Here is a 21,931-nt window from a genome sequence, read left to right on the forward strand (position 1 = left end):
GTACTAAGTACCACAGATTCTAATCAGGACAGATGAGATACTCAGAAATTTCTCAGTATCTCATGTCCTCTTGGACCCCAAGAGAACTTACTTTGAGCTATTCTGATCAAATTAAATATTCATGTAAAATTATTCTATATATTTCATTCATATACATAAGTTATTATTTTGTTTATGACTTTGAATTTTCATGCTCTGCAAAGAAAATGTTGTGTGATAATGATAATAGTGTTACTTGCAACAGCCAAGATGTATATCTGCTCAAAGCTCAGACATATTGCTTTCAGTTCTGCAAGACTAAAACGTAATGTAGTGATGTGGTTGTGTTACCTTTTTTTTGTGAACTAGTGGAGCTCGAAACAATTTAAGTACCTAAAATTAATGTTTAGAGAATATAACTATTGAAATTAAAGTTTAGAGAATATAACTACTGAAAGTGAATTATTTAACATACAATAATTTGCAAATACATTAATAACTAATAAACATATCCTTACACATTTACTTATAAAATTATTAAAGGAATGCATATAGCTTAAGCAATCTGTCCTTGTATCCTGCATTTCAAATATTTATTATTGTGTACTGTCAGAATATTTAATAAAATTAAAAGCATCACTATTGTGTCAGAATTGGCATGTCAATCCAGATTCTTTTATTATACTAATGAAAGGTATTAAAATTAATCATGTATTAATAATAATATAAATACAGAATTAGCATATATTTTATTTTCCTTTAGATGACTGAGGAATGCCAAGAAATTAGAAAAGATGAAGAAGCGAGACAAGTTAAATAAGGCCATGAAAAAATTACTAGAAATGGTTGCTGAAACAGCAAGGCAACTCACTCCTAATTATTTTTTATTAAAAAAACTAACATCATTGTAAATGAATGTACTTCTCCTCCCAGTTGTAGTTTCATAACTAAAAAAAAATGAAACCAATAAAAGAAATATTCAAGCCAAAAATAATAAACCAGAAGAAAACTTTATTAGTGTAATATAATGTAAGAAAGAATGTAATGAATATGAAGAAAATACCAAAAATAATAATATAAGAAAAGATACAGAGGATAGCCAAAAAACGTATCATGAAAAACAACATAATGACAAAATTGTTGAAGAAGATAATTTAGAGAAATCTGAAAAACACAAAATTTTAGAAAAGAACAAGAAAAGTGAAATTAACAGTGAAACCAATGACACTTATTATGTTGTGTTAAATAAGTTTATCCCACCAAATCCTAATTAATCACAAACTGAAAAATTGATGTTTATATCATACTGTACAACCAAACCAGAGAAATTTTTAAAATTAAAAATTTCCTTTCACTGAAATTAAATTGTATTTTCGACATATGCCTAATAATAATAAAATATCATGACAATCGTGATCATATTCTGTTGATTTAAACAAAGTATTTTGTAGCATATGTATGTATGGTGTACAACTATTCCAGGCGAACAAATTTTGTGACTGGTTTCGATAACTTTAAGGTAGTTTAAGATAGAGCAAAGTAGCAAGAAAATTCTAATGGTCATATGCTGAGATTTTTATTTTCGGACCAAAACACATCATAATATATAAAATTTCATTAACAAAGATTTAAAGGACCTAAACTAAGATGAAGTAAAGAATAATAGATTAACTCTGGCTGATGCTGCATAAGCTTGCTTTCTTGCATCAAATGCCTCTACTAATGCTAATGCTAATGCTAACTCTATTAAGACTGAGAGATAAAATTTACTTTATTGTGAAACAAGGAATAAGTTATAGAGGAAAGAATGAAGTCACTTATCTTCTAAATGACACCGAAATAAGGAATAAAGGAAAATTTTTATAGTTGTTTTCACTTATAGCTAAATATGATGAGTTACTTAAAGTTATCTAGAAAAAATAACTGAAAAATCTCAAATAAGAAAGTGCTGAAAGTAGAGACAGAGGTAAACTGGTAACCTTTCTGAGTAAAAATACTATTAATAAAATAACATCAATTATCTGTAAGGAAATACAAAATCATATTGCTGATGTAAGAAAGGCTAGTATTTTTAGTGCACAAATAGATAGTAAACAAAATACTAGTGTAATGGAGAAGTCTCGACTATAATCACATATGTAGATAGTGAAGGAAAAGTAAAAAGCATGTCTACTAACTATTTTAAATATACAAAAATTAACAGGTGTAGCTTTAAAAATTAGGATTTACAAAATGTCTTAAAAAAACATGACCTTCATGAAAAAAACAGTTGGCTGTACTTCTGATGGTACTGCAAATGTCAGGCCAATACAAATGAATGTACTTCTACTTGTAGTTTCATAACTAAAAAAAAAAAAAAAGAAACCAAAGAGATATTAAAGCCCAAAATAATGAACCAGAAGAAAACTTTATTAGTGTAATTCCTTCAAGTTCACATAAAGGAAATGTCATCAAATGCCATATATACATAGTGATATGCACATATTTTAAATATAGTTGTATGTGATAGTACACAATTTGTAAAAATAAAATCATATTTCAGGTTAATTAATAAAATAGCATGCTTTTTTTCTGAATCCTATAAAAGATTTTCTATTTGAGAAAACTGCATTAAAAAGGTAATAAAGAAAAAAAGACTTAAAAAGATTGCTGAGAAAAGATGGTGGAGCAAAAGTAAGGCAATTTGTACTTTATTTCATTGTTTTCAAAATAAAAAAAATTAGATTTATTCCACAGTTCTAGAAGTATTCAAAACATCGAATAGTAACGATTTTGACAAAAATAAGAATCTTCATTTTTACAAATATTGAATATTTTATATTCAATATAAAAACAGTTTCATATAAAAATATGAAACCATGTTGCTTTCCTTTACTTTATTGCAATTACACTGGTATTCAAAGAAAGTGCATCCCCCATTACAATTGTAATTGCCGTCCGAATAACGTAAGTATATGGCAATATTTCTTACAGATTGCATCAGATAAGATTGACATGTGTAGGTGATGACATAATATTGCATCAGCTGTTACTTTCAACTATATAAGCATGCTCTCCAAGAGTTGCAGTGATTCCTTGCATGTGTCAGGATGGTGAGTTAAGTGCAGTTGACGCCAAGAAGAAAGAGTGCTATTGTTGCTTTACATGAGGAAGGATGTTCTTCCCATCATATTGCTTATAGAATGTTTTATAATCAGTCGACAGTGAGTAGGTTTCTTTCCAAACTCAAGAATGCTGGTAGGAAAAAAGCAACTGGATGCAAACGAGTCTCTACGCTAAAACAGGACCAGGTTTTGAAGCGCTTATGCCTTAAAAACCGTAAAGTTTCTTCATCTCAGCTGAAAAGAGAATGGGAAGAACAGAGCGGAGTGGTAGCAAATGAGTAACAGTCAGAAGACACCTCTCCAAAAATGGACTTGTAGCCTGCCGCCCTAAGAAGAAGCCACTCCTCACACAAAAAAGCCCAATTAATTTGGTGTAAGGAGCTTGTCAAATGGACCTCCCGAGCAGTGGAAGTCAGTTATTTTCTTGGATGAGAAGAAATTCAACTTGCATGGCTCTGACTGGAGACAAACGATTTGCCGTAGACATGGTAAAGAATACCATCCAGACTATATGGTGTCTACAGTGAAATTCCGTACCAGCCAAATGATATGGGGATGCATTTTGTATCACGGAGTAGGTCACCTGCAGTTTATAAAAGGTTCCGTAAATGCCAATGAATACCTGGCTATATTGGAAGGCAAATTGCTGCCAACCATTAGAGACCATTTCAACCTGCCAAGTAACTGCATCTTTCAGGACGACTCTGCTCCTTGTCATCAGGCGGAAAGTGTAAGTAGGCACTTCTGTAGTTACTTTAGCTTCATTTCTGCATTAGAGGTTCGACAATAATGTTTACATTTGTTACAGGTGAAAAAATGGTTGGAAGAACGGTCCATTACAATTCTGGCCAGGAAACAGCCCGGACCTGAATCCTATAGAGAACTGCTGGCATCGTGTGGAATCTGCAGTTGCCAGAAAGAAACCAAAGACCCTTCATGAACTTCAGGAAGCCATAATTCATGTTTGGAACCACAAACTATCAGTTGATTATCTTCAGAAATTGATCTTGTCAATGCCTCGATGGTGTGCTGCTGTCATCTCGGCCAGGGGCAGTTAAACTAAATATTAGTTTGCACCTGGTGAACTTTTCATTTTGCTTTCCATTTAAAATGACAAACTGAAGCAAACTGGGGGCTTCTGATAACATTTCAGCCATAATTGTCGTGTTTACCAAAACTGTTCTATAAAGGTTTCAAATGCTCATTTTGGAATATTTTGAGAGCATGTCAAATATTACTTAGCTTTGCCTTAACTATTAATAAATATAATGCTAGTCATTAATGTAACATACCATCGCGAAAAAGGGTTAGAAATGTGAACTTCTTAGGTGATGCACTTTCTTTGAACACCAGTGTATTTGAAAGTTTAACACTAGCATCTAATTATTTACAGTTGCAATCTTACCATACTGTAATAATAAATATCTTCAAAAATTTTGAAAAAGTGAAACAACGAACAGATGAATTTATTAAATATCTAAGAGACCTTGAATCGCTCAATGAAATTGAAATATACTACCCTGCTGTTAGGCACAGAAGAGGGAAAAGAATGCCTGGGGAAGTCACTCAGGACTACCTTATACTAGATCCTTATAAGAAGCAAGAGGTAGAAATTTGCAAAATTATAATTAATAATGCAATAATGAGTATTGAGTTAAGATTTGGAACAAATAAAATTAGGATTTTTTCTTCTTGATTCAAGAAATCTACATAATTTCTATATCACATGATATATTTCTATATCTATATCACAAAATATTAATGTTAACAATATAGAACTGTGGGATTAATTGATTCACTTTAGTCAAAATTATCAAAATTTAGAAATTAAAAAAAAAAAACTGAATTGTATCTTAACAACAGGGATAATTCATGCAAAAGTTGCATTCATTACATATTTAAAGTTATTAGATGATACAATATGCATATTTCCACATACTCTAATTTATATAGGGCATATAAATATATATTTACACTGTCATCAGCACAAGTGGCATGGAATGTATATTTTCAATATTAAAAATGATAAAATCACATTTATGCACGAACATGGGGTAAGAAATTTGACCTGTAAAGTACCTATTTTGTTTTTTGTACCTGGTTTATTTAATAAAAAACAGAGAATTATTTATTTTTTTGCTTTTATATCAATTGTATTTGTTAATTTGAGTTATAATAAAGGAAATATAAGTAATTGTTCTGTTTAAGTTTGTGATATAAAGTTTATATAAAGTTATCATGTTTGCAATATAAAGTTTATATAAAGTTATCATGTTTGCAATATAAAGTTTATATAAAGTTATCATGTTTGCAATATAAAGTAGTTTGTATGGGATATAAGAACATATGGAACCACATATGGAACCGCTTATGAGCCCTAAAGTGAGGCCCTAAAGTTAAGGCCCCATATGCATGTATCAGATCCTAAAGTTCCGATTTCTCGATGGGCATTTTTTCTTCAGCCTGACCCAGTTCTAACATCTTTGAGTCTGATTTTCATTATAAAAAAAAAAACAGCTTTGCTCCCACTTATTCCAATCAACTAGGGGAAGATTGAAGTCACGCTTACTTGCTTAATCCACCTCCATGTAGAAACTCATTATACTCTAAACAATCCTCTGGTCTGTAGATTACTCCCACTCTCATCATACCTTTGCTTCCAACTAACTCATGCCATAGAGATTCTATGCTAGCAAGTTTAAATTCTGACTCAGCAAAATCTCTTTTTGCACTTGGGCACTGCTCTTGATAAGAAGCATGATCCCACCACCACCCCTTATATCTTCCCTATCTTTCTTAAATATACTCTAGTATTGATAATGCTCCTGGCATTACTGTAAACACAGTTAAGACTAAGTATTCTTCTACAATTCACCACCATCCTAGCACACTCCTTGAAATTATTTTGACTTGTTTCCTCTGGCTTCCTGCTCATTTGAAATGCTACCACCCTCAGAACATCTTGTCAACATTGGCCGTTGTAGCAAAAAACAAGAATCCTTGAGATGTGTGCAAGCATTCTGATTTTTGTCACCCTGACCCATATCATCAGATAAATGCATGCTATATTACCCTTTTTCCCCCACAAACCATAAGTTCCCCTAAACCCTTAAAGTATCCTCAGATACTTGCAAAAAAACCGTTGCACTCCCTTTGTTCAAATGAATACAGTCTGTACTAAACAGATCTCTTCTACTTACAAATGCAGGCCATGCTAATAAAAATCCCCCCCCCACACCCTTGCGGAGTCCCTCAAGTCTTGAGGGACTCTGCAAGGGTGTGGAGTCCCTCAAGTCTTGAGTTAATCCAAAAGGCTTTCAGCATATAATCCCTCCTATCATGTCTGGGCAGAATTGCAGGTACATACACATTCTGATTTAACTTATCTTATCTTCCTTCATGGACTAGGCGATCCGCCTGTTCCATTCTGATTTAACTTGCGGAATTTTTTCAGCATGGTCCTATAATCATCCAACAAATCATCAGATCATGTTCATTTAATGTCATTAGTCCTGACATGAATAATAATGCTCTCTTCACTCCCTTAAAATTTGACAATCTATTGGTAATGTCAATTGTTTCTCCTGGCAAACACACCCTGCTTCTGATCCACCAATCTTTATTACAAAAAATGTCACATGTTTCCCTGACAACAGAGTCTCCCAATAAAACTAAATCTCCTTCAATCAGGGTAATACAGGCATACCTCGGTTAACGTTACCTCTGATAACGAAGCTTCGATATAACGAAGTCCGCAATTTCAAGCCCCATTTAACATAAAAAAAATATATTCCAGTTTAATCACCTGAAATCTAAACAAACTGAAGAAATTACGGAAACCTTTGGGGCTTCTCGTGGTTGGTTCGAGAAATTTAAAAAACGGGCCAGGATTCATAGTTTAAAATTAACAGGAGAAGCTGCAAATAAGTTTCCAGAAAAACTAAAGGAAATAATTGAACGTGAAAATTTTCCAAATTTGGTGTTCAATGTTGACGAAAGCAGTTTGTTCTGGAAACGGCACCAACAAAAAGCTTCATTTCTATTGAAGAAAAATCAGCTGCTGGGTTCAAAGCAGCCAAAGACCGTTTATAGTTACTCTTTGGATCAAATGCCTCTGGCGATTATAAATTAAAATTGTTATTAGTTTACCATTCAGAAAATCCGAGGGCGTTAAAAGGTAACATAAAAATGAATTTACCTGTAATATGGAAAGCAAATAGAAAAGCGTGGGTTACCAAGGAGTTATTTGCTGATTGGTTTGTTAACCACTTTTGTCCTGAAGTAAAACGGTATTGTCAAAAAAACAACTTTGAAGAAAAAGCTCTTTTGTTGTTAGACAATGCTCCGGGACATCCTACTGATCTTAACACGTTGGACACATGCATTCCTGTCAAAGTTGTGTTTCTTCCAGCAAACACAACTTCCCTGATTCAACCATTGGATCAGGGAGTAATAGCATCATTTAAAGCTTATTATCTGCGTCGAACATTAAGCAATTTAACTGAACTAGAGGATAAAGAGGAAATGACAGTTAAAACTTTTTGGAAAAACTACACCATTAAAAACGCAATTGAAAACATTGATAGTTCTTGGAAAGAAGTCACTAAGAAATGCTTAAATGGAGTTTGGCGCAAAATATGGCCAGAAGTTGTACTAGAAGAAGAAAATAACATCCAAGAAATTGGAAATGAAGTTATCCAGATGGCTCAATCAATAGGTTTCGAAAATGTCGATGAAGAGGATGTTAGAAATTTATTGAATGCAGAAGATAATGGTTTTTCAGTGGAAGATTTAGAAAACCTTGTTAGCAATGAAGACGAAGTTAAAGTTCCTGCCGAAAAATGTTAACAACCAAAGATTTAAAAAGGTGCTTAAATGACATTGAAAACGTTTTAAATTTTTTTAGTGAAAATGATCCTGATTTAGGAAGAAGTTTTATTGTTAAGCGATCAGTGTTAAATGCAATAACTCCGTATAGGCAATTGTTAAATGAAAGAGAAAAAGAGCATAAACAATCAACTTTAGAGTCGTATTTTAAAATGTGATTTCACTTTGTATGTAAGTTGACTGTTTATTTAATAAAACTTTTCTTTGTCCGAAAAAAAAGCTTTTCATTTTCTTTACGTAAGAACGTATCCCTATTCTGGCCATAGTATTTTTACCTCTGAAAACGAAGTTTCGCTTAACGAAGTAATTTCGTGGAACGCATCCTATTCGTTATTCGAGGTATGCCTGTATTCTGTTCTGTGATATGAATCAGGTGTATCACTTGGCAGTCAAAAGATACTTGAGTCCCTGACAAGCTCCCAGTTTCATTTGTTTCTAGGGAAGCACTTGTTACTTCAGTGACTCAAATTCTTCTAGTAATGTACCAAGTTTTAATTTGAGATCAGTATACTCCTTACACAGGTGCATAGAAAAGAATCATTAGATCAACCTTAAGAATACATACCACAGCCTATACAGGTTACAAACTCATGATTCACACGAGAAATACCTGCAGACATTTCTGTAAACTCATGATGCCCTTGGAAGATGAAAGTGGATCTTTTAACAAGCATTATTTAGGTAAAATTTGAACTTAAGAAAGATTACAAAATTTAAATTTACAATAAAAATTATGTAATTTTTAAATTAACAAAGTATTATATAGAAGGAAAAAAAATCAAAACTTTATCCACTAGTGAAATTAAAATTAAGCTACAGAAGTTACTAGAAAGAATTTAATCTTAGCAGAAATGCTTTAGAAAAGTTAAGAATTAAATTTACAAAATACTGAATACTATTGAAATTAATTTCACAAAATTACTGAAATAAAATTTTAAAAAATTACAGAAATTAAATTTAAACAAATTTTAAACAAAAATTATGTCTACCAGACATATGATCTTAATCCCCTTCAATTAATCACCACAGCCAATTTAAAACACCTCTGATCTCTTTTACTGCCTTAGTCAAAGAGAGCAAATGTTGTCTGGAGTCAGTTGTCCCGTAATGGGACCGATGAAAACTGATGATAGTAAAGCAACTGGCTAATAATAAGGATACTGTTTTGCTGATTCACCTGAGTTTAGCAGATTTTTTGGTCATGGCTGTTTTTTTTTTTTTTTTTTTTTTTGTCACTTTTACCTCAAGGTCTGTCAGAACAAGTGCAGCCAATGTTTTATGACGATGCAATTATTTCAGTGTTAAAGATGCCTCAGCCACGTACTGAAGCACATTTGCAATTGAATTCCCTTGTGGCATGTCATGTAAGATTTAAAATGTAGTTTTTTTCATAATTTTAACCTTTACATTGAACTAGTTACTGCTCCTTAATACAGAGCTTAAATCAGCTGAACAATGGCTGCATTATTAGGCTTTGCAAGAATGATCTTTTTCATTCATCAACCACTTTGTATTAATTACATAAATAAGCAATTTGAAATTTTAAATCTAGCATTTGAAACTCTTCAAAAAATCATGCACCCATTGTTGACATAAAATATTGATAAATTTTATTAGAGTGAAATCAGAAAACAAAAAAGGGTCTGCTTATTCTTATTATTTTTTTTTTAGAATTAAACTCCATAACATTTTTAAAATCAAACCATCATTCAGCTTTGTAACCATTCAGAATCAGACACATTTATATGAACCTTTTTTACTCAAAATGGCAGCTGCCATCATTCCCAAAGTGTTGACCTTTCCTCCTGAATCACCCTGTATACAGTTAATGATAATTGTGAGTCATGCCAGAGTATAAACAGGACATACCAAAAAAAATTAAATGAAAGGAATATGAATGAATTCTGCTAATTTTGTCATTTCACCTCTTGTACATAAAGCACTGAATATGCAATGTGCCTAAATTAACTGATTTGTTAGAAACATACATAAAGTATGTACTAAACCAAATATAGCACATTAATAAACAGATTCTCAATATAATAAACAAATTCCCTGCAACTGTATGATTTAGTCTGACAGTTTTATTGTCTGACTATCTGCTAGATTACATTTGTTTACCTTGTTTTTGCATTATGAAATGTTTCACTATCTGTTTCTACGAATTTCTTTTTTCTGAGAGTGTACATATCCTAAATGAAATTATAAAGGATGAAAAAGACAATCCAAAAAGTAATTTTATACAATTATTAAAGAGTGAAAAAGAAAATGATTTGTTTTCAAAAATGACTGCATGGTTTATTAAAACAGATACGAGAAACAAATAGCCACATAACCAAAAATCATACATAATTAGGGTTACAACACAAGCTCTGGTGCAATATTATTTATTTTCTACGTAATTTTCTCTTTTCTTTTTTGGCTCAGAAGCAGTTGCATCACCTCTGCTATAAGATATTATGTAAATATATAATGAAAGCTATAATATTATTAATGTTATAATAACTGAAAAATTACCATCAACATTCAGTACATTCTTCATCTTGTTATAACAACATCTTAAAAAAATAATTGCCAGCAATATTAAAAAATGCATTAAGCAAATAGCAGTGCTCCAGCTGAATAAAAAGAAATCATTGTTGCAATGTTTAAAACCAAATTGAAACATTTAGTAAGTAAACAGTATTCTGTATGCTATTTTCCCTTATTTTGTGATATGATTTACTTATTGATTTCACTTTAATAGTCCCTTTTAAAAGGGAGTCAAAATGTTCATGAAAGGAAGAATCAACATGGAATTTTTAAGAAATGGAATAGAGTGGGAAGGTGTTTTATTAAAAAAATATATTTTTTGAAATATTATTTATTAATACTGAAAAAACGTAATAAACATCCAATTAGGTACGAATTAATTTGCCTTTTGCTACTGAACTTCTTGGGCGAGTCTCTCAACATCAGGCAAGTATGCCATAATTTTCATCTTTAAACATGCTGAGAGACTTGATTTCTTTTTAATATAGTTCATGTTCGAAAATATTTGCTCGCAGAAATACATCGCTCGTACATGTGGGCTATAAGTTAAAAAGCCACAGTTACATGTTCATCATAACCCCTGTCCTAGAGGTTATGATGAATTAAGTAAATTATGGGCTGAATTGCCAAGCCAATATAAAGTGAGGTAACAGTAAAGTAAAATTAGTACAACAAAATACTAATAAAATGAAAATGGTATAGCTGTCATCCGATATGGAGGGGAACATTATTAGTAAATGGCCAACACGACAGAGACCAAAAAGAAAAGGAATAAAAAACAAAACAAATAAATAAATATTATTTTTGTTTTTTATTCCTTTTCTTTTTGGTCTCTGTCGAGTTGGCTTTGATTTTATGTCTGCTCACTTTTTTTTTTTCTGCTACATAAATATCATAATAGAAACAGAGGTCTTGCTTTTTGCTGTATTTCCTTTGATTTTAGCTGCCGGCCCTTGATGACATAGTTAAAATCGTAGGATCTATAGCATTAAGTACTATTTGTATATTTTCATTTATTTTATTTAAATCTGCTTTTATTTTTCAGGCACTTTTTAATAATTTTTTCCATTGTCACTACACCTGACAGGTCAGCACCTACTCATACACTTACCTAATGTATTTGTTTACATAATATATACAAGATAAAATCCTACGATAACATTGGACAGAAACTCATAGATATCACATTCAAACAAATACACAGAAATTATGTGAACATAAAACCCAACCAAAAAATACATCCATTCATACTTAAAAAAAGATACACTTAGAAATAAACAGGGTTTCATTCAGCAGTGTGCTGATTAAGGATGATTAACAATTGACATCAATAAGGGAGAGTATATATATGTTTTTAAAGGTTGTTTCAATTACATTTCAAATAATGTGTCTGATTCAAGATAATATGAATTATCTTGAAATCTTTCAGTCAGTGCTGCCATCTCTCACCTAACAGATTACGAGGCACAACTACTAGTCAAACTGAACCAACGAAAATGTGCAATAGTAAAATACCCAACTACAAGATACCACTGCTGAAAGTTTACCCACTCACATAGAAATGCAGGTATCACAAAAAAAAAAAAAAACGATGCCAGGAAAATGCTATTCCTTTAATAGCTTTCATAAAATATGAATGGATACGAATAAACCTAAAAAATATTAAAAAAATAAACTGTGATTCAGAAAACTAGAGTTATAACTAAACCAACAACATTAACATTGTTTATACCCACTCTTATGATTAAAAATAACAAACGGAACACAGTATCCAAATATATAGGAAAACATATTAAGATGTAGGAAAATACTGGGGAAAAAATATAGAAAGATGTAGTAAAATACAGGTAAGAAAATAATGGGATGTAATGTGCTCAGGCTAAATTAATGTTTAAAAAATAAATAAATAAATAATAAAGTAAAAAATTTTGCCAGGCAGATATACTTCATTGTATTAATCTAAATTAATATTATACTGAATAGCATCAAAACTTGAAAGGTATCGAAAATGCAAACAAAATATGAATTTATTAATGCTTAATAATGAAATATGATATTTCAAATGTACAGGAAATAAGGGAAAAAACAACACAGTAGAAGTGTTTGTTTGTTTGTTATTTGGTTTTAAAGAGCATTAGCAACTAAGGCCATATTGCTCCGGGAAATGCGGTGGTCATTCCCTGACCTTTCTGCATTCTCCGTATTTGGTGGTGACGGGCTCGAACCCCAGTCTAATCAATAAGCGTGTGCTACGCACTGCTGCTGCTCCTTCCCACCTGGCTACGGAGGCGCCTCAGTAGAAGTGTTTTAACCGTGCTAAAAAAATACCAGTATTAGTCTGAGTTTATATATTTGATCCAACAGTAAACAGCCTCATTCAAAGTTATTTTTGCAAGCACATCAGTACACACACGACTGACCACCTGAATCACAGAAAACTGGAGCACTTCCTACAAAGAAAGGAAGTTTCTACAAATACTCACTCAATACAAACATTAGCTTATTATTATGAAATGCAGCACTAAAATTTGAAGAATGCCAGAAATAATAGTTCCACAAATGTCTCTCCTATTAACACGCATAGCAAAGTGAGTAATTACAGACCTGTAAGTCTGACTTCTGTGTCAAATAAATAATGAAGTCAACAATTAAAAACTTATGCAAGATCATCAAGAGGAATGGAGCTGCAATGCAATCATACATAGATTTCTAAACCATTTTCTAGAGTACATACATACATATACTTGATACTAGAGAGCTATTAAGTGCTCGATATTTCCTATATTCTATTATATTATTATGAATCAACAGGGCTTACCTTTGTTTTTGATATAGGAAGCTTCTTTTCAACTCTCCTTGTCCAACTCGCTACTAATTCATGGGGAAGGTGATATCAATTTTGCAAGACATTGTCATAAAGTTTGATTTTGGAGGTCTAAACTGGCTAATAATTAAGGGTCGATTTTTTCTTTTTGGTGCTGTGGCGGGAATTTTGAGTTAAATTTAGGGGTCTAATAATTGGATATGGGGTGGGGGTGGAGGTTATTCTCTACATTCCTTAAGTCGGACTAGAACTTTTCGGGGTGTCATGTTCACAGGAAGACAGCTACTCACAATTAATCCGAAACTTTTGTCTTATGTTGTAGTGTTTATTCTTCACGCATGCGTTTAAGTGACCAATCGTCGGACAATAGGAATGGCCTACGGATATTGATTGAAGTTGCATGTAGATGAAACTACATGCAACTTCAATCAATATCCGTAGGCCATTCCTATTGTAGATGAAACTACATGCAACTTCAATCAATATCCGTAGGCCATTCCTATTGTCCGACGATTGGTCACTTATACGCATGCGTGAAGAATAAACACTACAACATAAGACAAAAGTTTCGGATTAATTGTGAGTAGCTGTCTTCCTGTGAACATGACACCCCGAAAAGTTCTAGTCCGACTTATGTAGAGAATAACCCCCACCCCATATCCAATTATTAGACCCCTAAATTTAACTCAAAATTCCCGCCACAGCACCAAAAAGAAAAAATCGACCCTTAATCATTAGCCAGTTTAGACCTCCAAAATCAAACTTTATGACAATGTCTTGCAAAATTGATATCACCTTTCCCATGAATTAGTAGCGAGTTGGACAAGGAGAGTTGGAAAAGAAGCTTCCTATATCAAAAACAAAGGTAAGCCCTGTTGATTCATAAAAATATATATATACATATGTGTATGAAGTATATACATATATGCTTTTTTGTGCGCGGGCTCTGAAGAATAAGTATATATGTTTTTAAAGGTTGTTTCAATTACATTTCAAATAATGTGTCTGATTCAAGATAATTCATATTATCTTGAAATCTTTCAGTCAGTGCTGCCATCTCTCACCTAACAGATTAATTAATGATAATTAATGACTGATGATTAACAGATGTCTGCATAAAAACAAATCTTAAAATCAGAGAAAAATCATGCCTGTTAGCCACTGTTATCAATTTTGGCTTACAGAAGTCAAAATTCTCTGGAATTCAGATCCAGAAGTTGATAAAATTGAATTAAATGACAGTAAAAAGATAAAATGGTATTACATAAAAACATAAGTGATGCTGAATTTAAAATTTTTTGTTGTCAATGATTTTTTGAATTTTTATTTATTTTTTTAATTTTTAAAGTCAGTTTTTCTAAGTTTATTTTATTATTCTCATTTTATTTTTGAAATAATTTTGTTTAATACATGGGCAACCAAGTTAAGATATAAAACAAATTATTGTATATTCCATTATAAGTTAACCTTCAGAGTGTTAAAAAAATCATTTAAAATTTTACTGTAATGTTATACACCAATTATATAGAATTAACTGTCTAGTGGGGGGGGGTTGCTTGGTGGTCAACTTCACCAAATCAGTTTTTAAACACACAATTTATTCTCAATTCTGATAGAGTAAGCTTTAAAGTGTATAATAAGATCAAAAAACATCATTAGAAACAACAGTCTTGTTATCAAAAAAAAAAAAAACCGTACAGCCAAAAATCAGGTTAAGTGGCCCAAAAAAAAGGAGAAAATCAAAACCTCCATCAAAACAGCAAAGATGCTTTTTAACATATACAGTGAGGCAAATAATTCTCTTATGACTAAACTATTCCGATTAAAAAATAGCATTAGCAAAGGCACATGAGGCAAGAAAGCAAGCTTATATAGCATCAGCCAAAAAAAAACCCTTATTTCACCCATCCACTTGCTCTAAATGTTAGTTGGAGATTGAAAGTGAATATCACACTGGAGGAACTGTTGTTGTTATATTTTATGAGCATTAGCAACTAAGGCCATATTGCTCCGAATATGCGGTGGTCATTCCCTAACCTTTCCACATCCTCCGTATTAGGTAGTGACAGGCTCGAACCCCGGTCTAATCAATAAGCGTGTGCTATGCACTGCTGCTCCTTTTCACCTGGCTACGGAGGCGCCTTACTGGAGGAACATTAAAACTCACACTTATGTGATTCTAACAGTTATTTAAATTAAATTTTTTTTTTTAATATACCAAATATATCGATGTGCCGGCTGGAAGGTAACCCTCTAGCAGGCATGCAGTTGCCTTTAAAGTGGAAGGCACATGCTTAGAGTTAAAAGGCACAAATGTTGTCTTTAAATTAACTTTGGTTATCCATTATCAGCAATTAACACAAGGTTCCTCCAAATTTGCTTTTGGATATCTAGTATTAAGATAAAGTTGAGCTGGTAATAGGTTTCCTCCAAGTCCACTTTTGGATATCCATTATCAAGATAGTCTTGATAATGATAACCAAAGCTAAATCCCAAACATTGATAAGGATGCAATATTATTTAGTACAGTGGACTTGCCTTTCAGCAGGAAATAAATCTGACTTTTGGTCTACTTCAGGAACTCAATAAACCATTTAAAATTACATAAATAACATGGAGCCAAGGGTATTCTCTAATCCAATGGTTTTCAACCGGGGTGTCGCAACAATATTCCAGGTTTGCCACATAATTTGGGTTTAAGTTACTTAAACTTATTATTTTTTAATTTATATGTTTATTTCATTATAAAAAGGTGTACAGTATCTTTTTAATTTTGTGGTAATCTATAATTGATGTTTACTTAGTACCTCTAGATAAAGAATAAAATTATATACTGTATATACATAATTTGTATTATGAAATGTAATGTTTATAATTATATTATTGTAATAAATATCGTATAACATATATATTTTTCATTATTATATATACATATATATACATATATATATATACACACACACAGATACAGAGAGAGAATCGGATCTAACAGGCAGAAAATTGAGTAGGGGTGCCGCCACAAAATAAAATAAATTACTTAGGGGTGCCGTTATTAAAAAAAGGTTGAAAACCACTGCTCTAATCTTCATTATTCCACATAGCCAGAATAATAAAATTTCAAATTTTATTATTCTGGCTGATGAATGTAATAGTTAGTGCATATCAAATTTAAATTATAAATTGTATATTACTATTTTGAATGATCTTTCACAATTTAATCCCCTTCCAATAAGATTTTTTTTTTTGCAATATACTTTCCTTATGTGTCCCCAGTATTTTTATGGAAATCATCCATAAGCATATTCTTTGAAGTAATTGACACAATATGCAAAACTAGAATATACAGTAATATATAAAAGTATTTATAAAAGTTCTCACTTTCATGAATTTTCAAAATTTCACAATTAAAGTCACTCCGCACACCAAGCAGTAACAGAAAACTTGCTGCTCAGGACGTAGATGTGTTCAGGGAGCTCACTTCAGAAAAGGTTAAGAAGAGAGAAAATATCTGGCCAATCTGATTAGCTACTATGAAGTTGCCACAAAGAAACTGCATACAAAGAATAATTCTGTTATCACACTTAAATTTCAGTAAAGCTTTTGATACTGTTCCCCATAAAGAATGCTGTATAAATTAGAGCAATGTGGCATTGGAAGCAACTAATAACTATGGATAAAAGGATGGTTAAGTGGTATGAGATAAACAGATTATAAATGGCCTCTGCTGCTCATGAACTAATCTATCTACATGTGATGAATAGGATTCAGGGCTCATTGTTAGCCCCTTTACTTTTTTTTTTTTTTTTTTCATATTTATGTTAGGCCCTTTTTTTAATATTTATTAATGATGTTGATACAAGAATTTAAAGTTTAATGTCTACAGCTGCTGATTACACAAAGATAGGCAGAGTGGTTAATGACATCAATCAGGGTATGCTACTTAAAGACCATAAACTAGCCAGATGGACTGAAAAATGGAAAATGACGTTTTTAACGTTGACAAGTGCAAGGGGTTACATAACATGTCATTTAGGTAGCACTAAATTCAAGGTGGGATATAAGTTGAAAAAGACTTATATCCCACTGTACAGTCTTTACAGTGGGATATAAGTAACTGTACAGTCTGACTTAAGTTCTCTGAACATTGTAAGCAAGCTACTAGAACAGCTCATGGGATCGTCAGTAATATACTGGAACTTAGCCAGCAGAAAGTATTCATGATATAGTTTAACTATTGCTTTAAAAATAACATAACCTCTTTGTTACTGCATAAAAGTTTGGAAAGCTCATTTAAATACTCTGCAACTCACATCCTAAACAGAACAAATATGCTGAATGTTATCTGACAAATGCCTTTCTTTTTATTTGTAAAACATTTATTTTTAGCTTTTTTTTGCTGAATTGAAAATGGTATTTTTTTACCTATGACGTGCAAAACTCAATTACAAACAAACAAATTATGAAATAAAGGCTATACTTCATTTTATGGGTACACCTTGTCATCACGTTGAGGGTGTGGCAGAAGAATGGTGTGATTTTCTGGTCGAGTTCTGTGATTGGGTAAGTTTTCTTTGTATTCAAGTAGTAATTTTTGTTTAGTGAAAAAAGGTTATGTTTTATATACGACTTCGGGAGGGATTCAAGCAAAAAACCAGTTGCTGGCCACGGCTGCCTTCTTCCTCTCTTTCATGCCAAAGTACGGAGGTGTACCTATAATCTGGAGTATAACTGAAATAAAAATAAAAAAAGATGCAAAACAGAAAAAATATGAAACAAAATAAAAATATTTGGAATATAAAAAAGTGAAATTAAAAAGATATGAAATATGAAATCAATAACAATGTTTTTATGATACTGTCTTAGAATTTTCAAGATCATTCATCCCTTACATTGAAACACAGATCCACATGAGCCTGTGTTTCAGTCAGCTATTCACATTTTGTTTCTGCAAAAACCAAATTTTTAACAGCTCTCACTGGCGTCACAAATGCTGTGTGGGGAATTGAGTAAAAGGAAACACAGATGCTATTGCTTGTCTGACATCTACAGGGTGGCCACTGAAAGACTGAAGGGTTTGAAAAAGTCATAACTTGTTCGTTTTCAATCTTTTTTATTTTCTTTTTTTACAGGTTATAGAAGATCCCTTTGGAGATTAAAATGGCTACGTATGATGTCCAGCAACAAGTAAAACTCATTGGGTTTTTCTATTCCAGTGAAAGATCAATTATTGAAACTCAAAGAAAATACCGGCAACATTTTAAAGTAAGAGTATCTCCTAGCGATAATATGATTCGGAACCTAATCACCCGGTTTGAAAGAACTGGATCAGTCGGCGATCTTCCAGGAAGAGGTCCTAAGTGCGCTGTGCGCACTGACGCACCGGTGGAAGCTGTACGGCAGAGTGTCCTTGAGGATCCATCTGCCTCTGCCGTCGCTCTGCTCAACTAGGCATCACTAGAACATCGCTTCAGAAGATTCTGAAACTGGATTTAAAAATATTTCCATACAAGATCCAAATGGTCCAAGCTTTATTACCCCAAGATACTCAACAGCGCCTGCAGTACGCCATTCGATTTCAACACCTAGCCAGAAATAACAACTTTTTGAACAACTTGATAATGAGTGATGAGGCCCATTTTCATTTAAACAGATACACCAACAAACAAAATTGCAGATTTTGGGGTGCTGAGAATCCCAGAGAATTACATCAGCATCAATTGTATCCCAAAAATGCACTGTTTGGTGCAGTGTTATGGCTGAAAGAATTAACGGCCCCTATTTCTTTGAAAATGAGGAAGGTCAGCCAGGAAGAATCAACAGGGCCCTGTATAGGACAATGCTTGAAAATTTTTTACACCTAGCGGTCGAAGATAATCAGGAAGTATGGTTCCAACAGGATGGAGCTACTGCGCACACTGCCAGGGCGACAATGGACCTCCTGCGAGAAATTTTCAGTGAACGAATAATTTCAAAAAATGCTTAATTTGTTTGGCCTCCGCGTTCACCTGATTTGACAGATCCAGACTTCTTTTTATGGGGCTACTTGAAAGAATGGATTTACGTAAATAAACTTCAAACAATTCATGAACTTAAGGAGAACATTCGAGCCGAAATCCGACGTTTACGACCTGAAACCTTGTGTATGGTCATGGAAAATGCTGTGGAAAGAGCCTGTATTTGTGAGCAAGAAAATGGTAGTCATTTGAGGGATGTTGTTTTTCACACATAATACTAAAAAAAATCCATTAATTATATTTCCAAATAAAATAATAAAAAATTAAAAACACGTGTTTATAAAAGTTATTTTTGTTTTATATCATTTAGTCTTTCAGTGGCCACCCTGTATTAAACACCAAACAAAAAACTGAATTTCTCAAAGTTTATTTTAAAAAATGGCTTCTATCAAATACCTGTAAACCACAGAGGATTAAGAATAATGACCTCTTGGGAAGGGCAAAGAGAAAAGTAGAGAGATTTAATAGGAGCAAGAGGGTATTTTTACCAAGACTGAGGCTCTGTGCAGCATCTGGAATTTAGGCTTCAATATGGTTATCTAATTGAAGCATTTAAGGCTTTAAAAGGGTTGAATAAACTAAATGCTGATGCATCTTTACTTGTTCTAAGTTTATACAAACACAGGAGGAAGATATATACATTTAAACTGAAAATTTCAGTAATGATATGCAGAAATTTGCTTTCAACCACAGAGGAACTGGTTACTCATTAAAATAAAATTCCAGGTTTTTCAAGAATCAAACAACCAGATTACTATATCAGGTATTAGCAATAAAATTTAAAAGATTCAAAAATATTTAATTTAATTGAAAACCACAGTTTCTTGGATATAAACTTCTCTCTTTTAATGGGAATAAAATAAATCCACAAATAAATAAACAAACAAAAAAGTGAGTAGCTCTTAATGGAAATGCAAAAAAAAATAATATGGAAAATAGCAAGTTAGATTGTAAAGACAAAATTCCTAGCCCAGAGGTTTTAATTTTTTTATATTTCCAAACCCTTCTAAATATCTAAATCTGCAGCAGCACCCATTTTCAGTTGCTATGTGATGCAGCTTGGTTTCGGTCTTACATTCAGCAGCTCAGCTAGAAATAACAAACAGTACAGTTTTGTTCATGAAAAATTATGATCATTGTTTATTGAACTGCCCTTGAACATAAACTGTAAGTATGATGGCAAGTTTATTGTCTATAGGCGATTTTTTTTCCTAGACAATACAACTAAGTTGTTTAATGTTAAAACAAATATTAAACACTTAGTTGTACAGAATGGACTGGTCTTAATGTACTGACTGAAAACAGTACAACAAAAAAAGAAGTCTAAAAACTGTAACTACAACGAGTACTTTTCTTTTTTTCTTTTTTTTTGAAAGGTGATAATCAGAGAGGGAAAAAACACTGCTGTACATAGTTCTGAATCTTCGATATTTCTTAATTCGTATTAAAATATTAATATATCTCAAAAATGCTCATCCGAGTTTGTTTTTTTTTACTTCGTTATTTGTTTCCCTTTCATTAAAAAATTAATAAATAAAAACTTACAACAACCTCGCTCATTAAAAATTTAATGGTACCCCAAAAACTGGAGTTCCATGTAACCAATATTCGACGCCTATGCCCCTAGGCCAACAAACATGCAACAATGTATAGCAGCCGTGGCAACTGTGATTAACTTCACACAATTCTTGGAATTCGAAATAATAAATGTTTAATTTGAAAAAAATTAATTAAATTAAATAAAAAAGTAATTTTAACGCCATGGTAAACAAACATGGGACGTACTTTTTAAACATAAAACAAAAATTAAACAACTGTCACTTTAATTAAGAATGTTACACTTGCAAAATCATAAATCCAGAAATAACAACATTCTTGATTAAAACATATATCAAATTAAAAGTACTGTTCAGTACTCAGGAGATGCTTTTACTACCTCTGCTGATGGAATATCACAATTATCCATTTTATCCCCTTCTGTGCCTTTCTGCACAGCTTCGGCCATTTTCCTATATAGTACAGACAAGTGTGCTTGCCCCTATTGCCAATTCAGTATTTAGTCATACTGAAATTTGATAAGTATAAAAATTCATCCCATTTATTTTCATTCATATCATCGATGTCTGTGCTATAAAATTTAACTTTATAAGAACGACACTCTCAACTTAACAACTGAAATATTAAATTATTTTATAAACATCACATTATAACATAAGCAGAAAATACGCGCGCAACGATTAACTTCACTGGAAATAGGGGGCGCTTTTATACTTCTTCATTTTTTGTGATACCGACCAAAACTAAGATAAAATAAAAATTAAACATTGAGCTCAATGGTATTGTAATTACCGCTTCGCAATACAAGCACCGACTTCTTGCACAGCTGGATTTAAACGAATCGAAATCAAAATAAAAACAACGAACACGGCTTTCTGGCTGCCATTGGCCCGGTAGTTTAATTTTAGCCGTTTATGTTTTTTTTCTCGATTTATTTATTGTTTATTATTTTTTAAAATTTATAATTTTTTTTATTTTCTGAAAGCCGTAAATACAGACTTTCAGAATAGCGGCACCTTTGGAGATTCACGATG

General features: G+C 32.3%; 1 protein-coding gene across 4 annotated transcripts in view; it reads right to left on the reverse strand.

Moving 5' to 3' along the window:
- The window catches only part of woc (zinc finger protein without children), a 717,317-nt gene extending 695,820 nt beyond the window's left edge, over window positions 1-21,497 (reverse strand). For all 4 annotated transcript variants that reach the window (XR_016547396.1, XM_090381483.1, XM_090381482.1 and 1 more), the window contains exon 1: window positions 21,277-21,497. Coding sequence is in view for 3 of the 4 variants with exons in the window: in XM_090381483.1 (XP_090237609.1) it covers window positions 21,277-21,345 (69 nt within the window). In the remaining variant the exon portion in view is untranslated. The remainder of the gene's footprint in view (window positions 1-21,276) is intronic.
- Between the last annotated feature and the right edge of the window lie 434 nt (window positions 21,498-21,931).

Source organism: Mastigoproctus giganteus, chromosome 9 (genome assembly GCF_048544385.1).
Source record: "Mastigoproctus giganteus isolate SK-2022 chromosome 9, ASM4854438v1, whole genome shotgun sequence".
NCBI lineage: Eukaryota > Metazoa > Arthropoda > Arachnida > Uropygi > Thelyphonidae > Mastigoproctus > Mastigoproctus giganteus.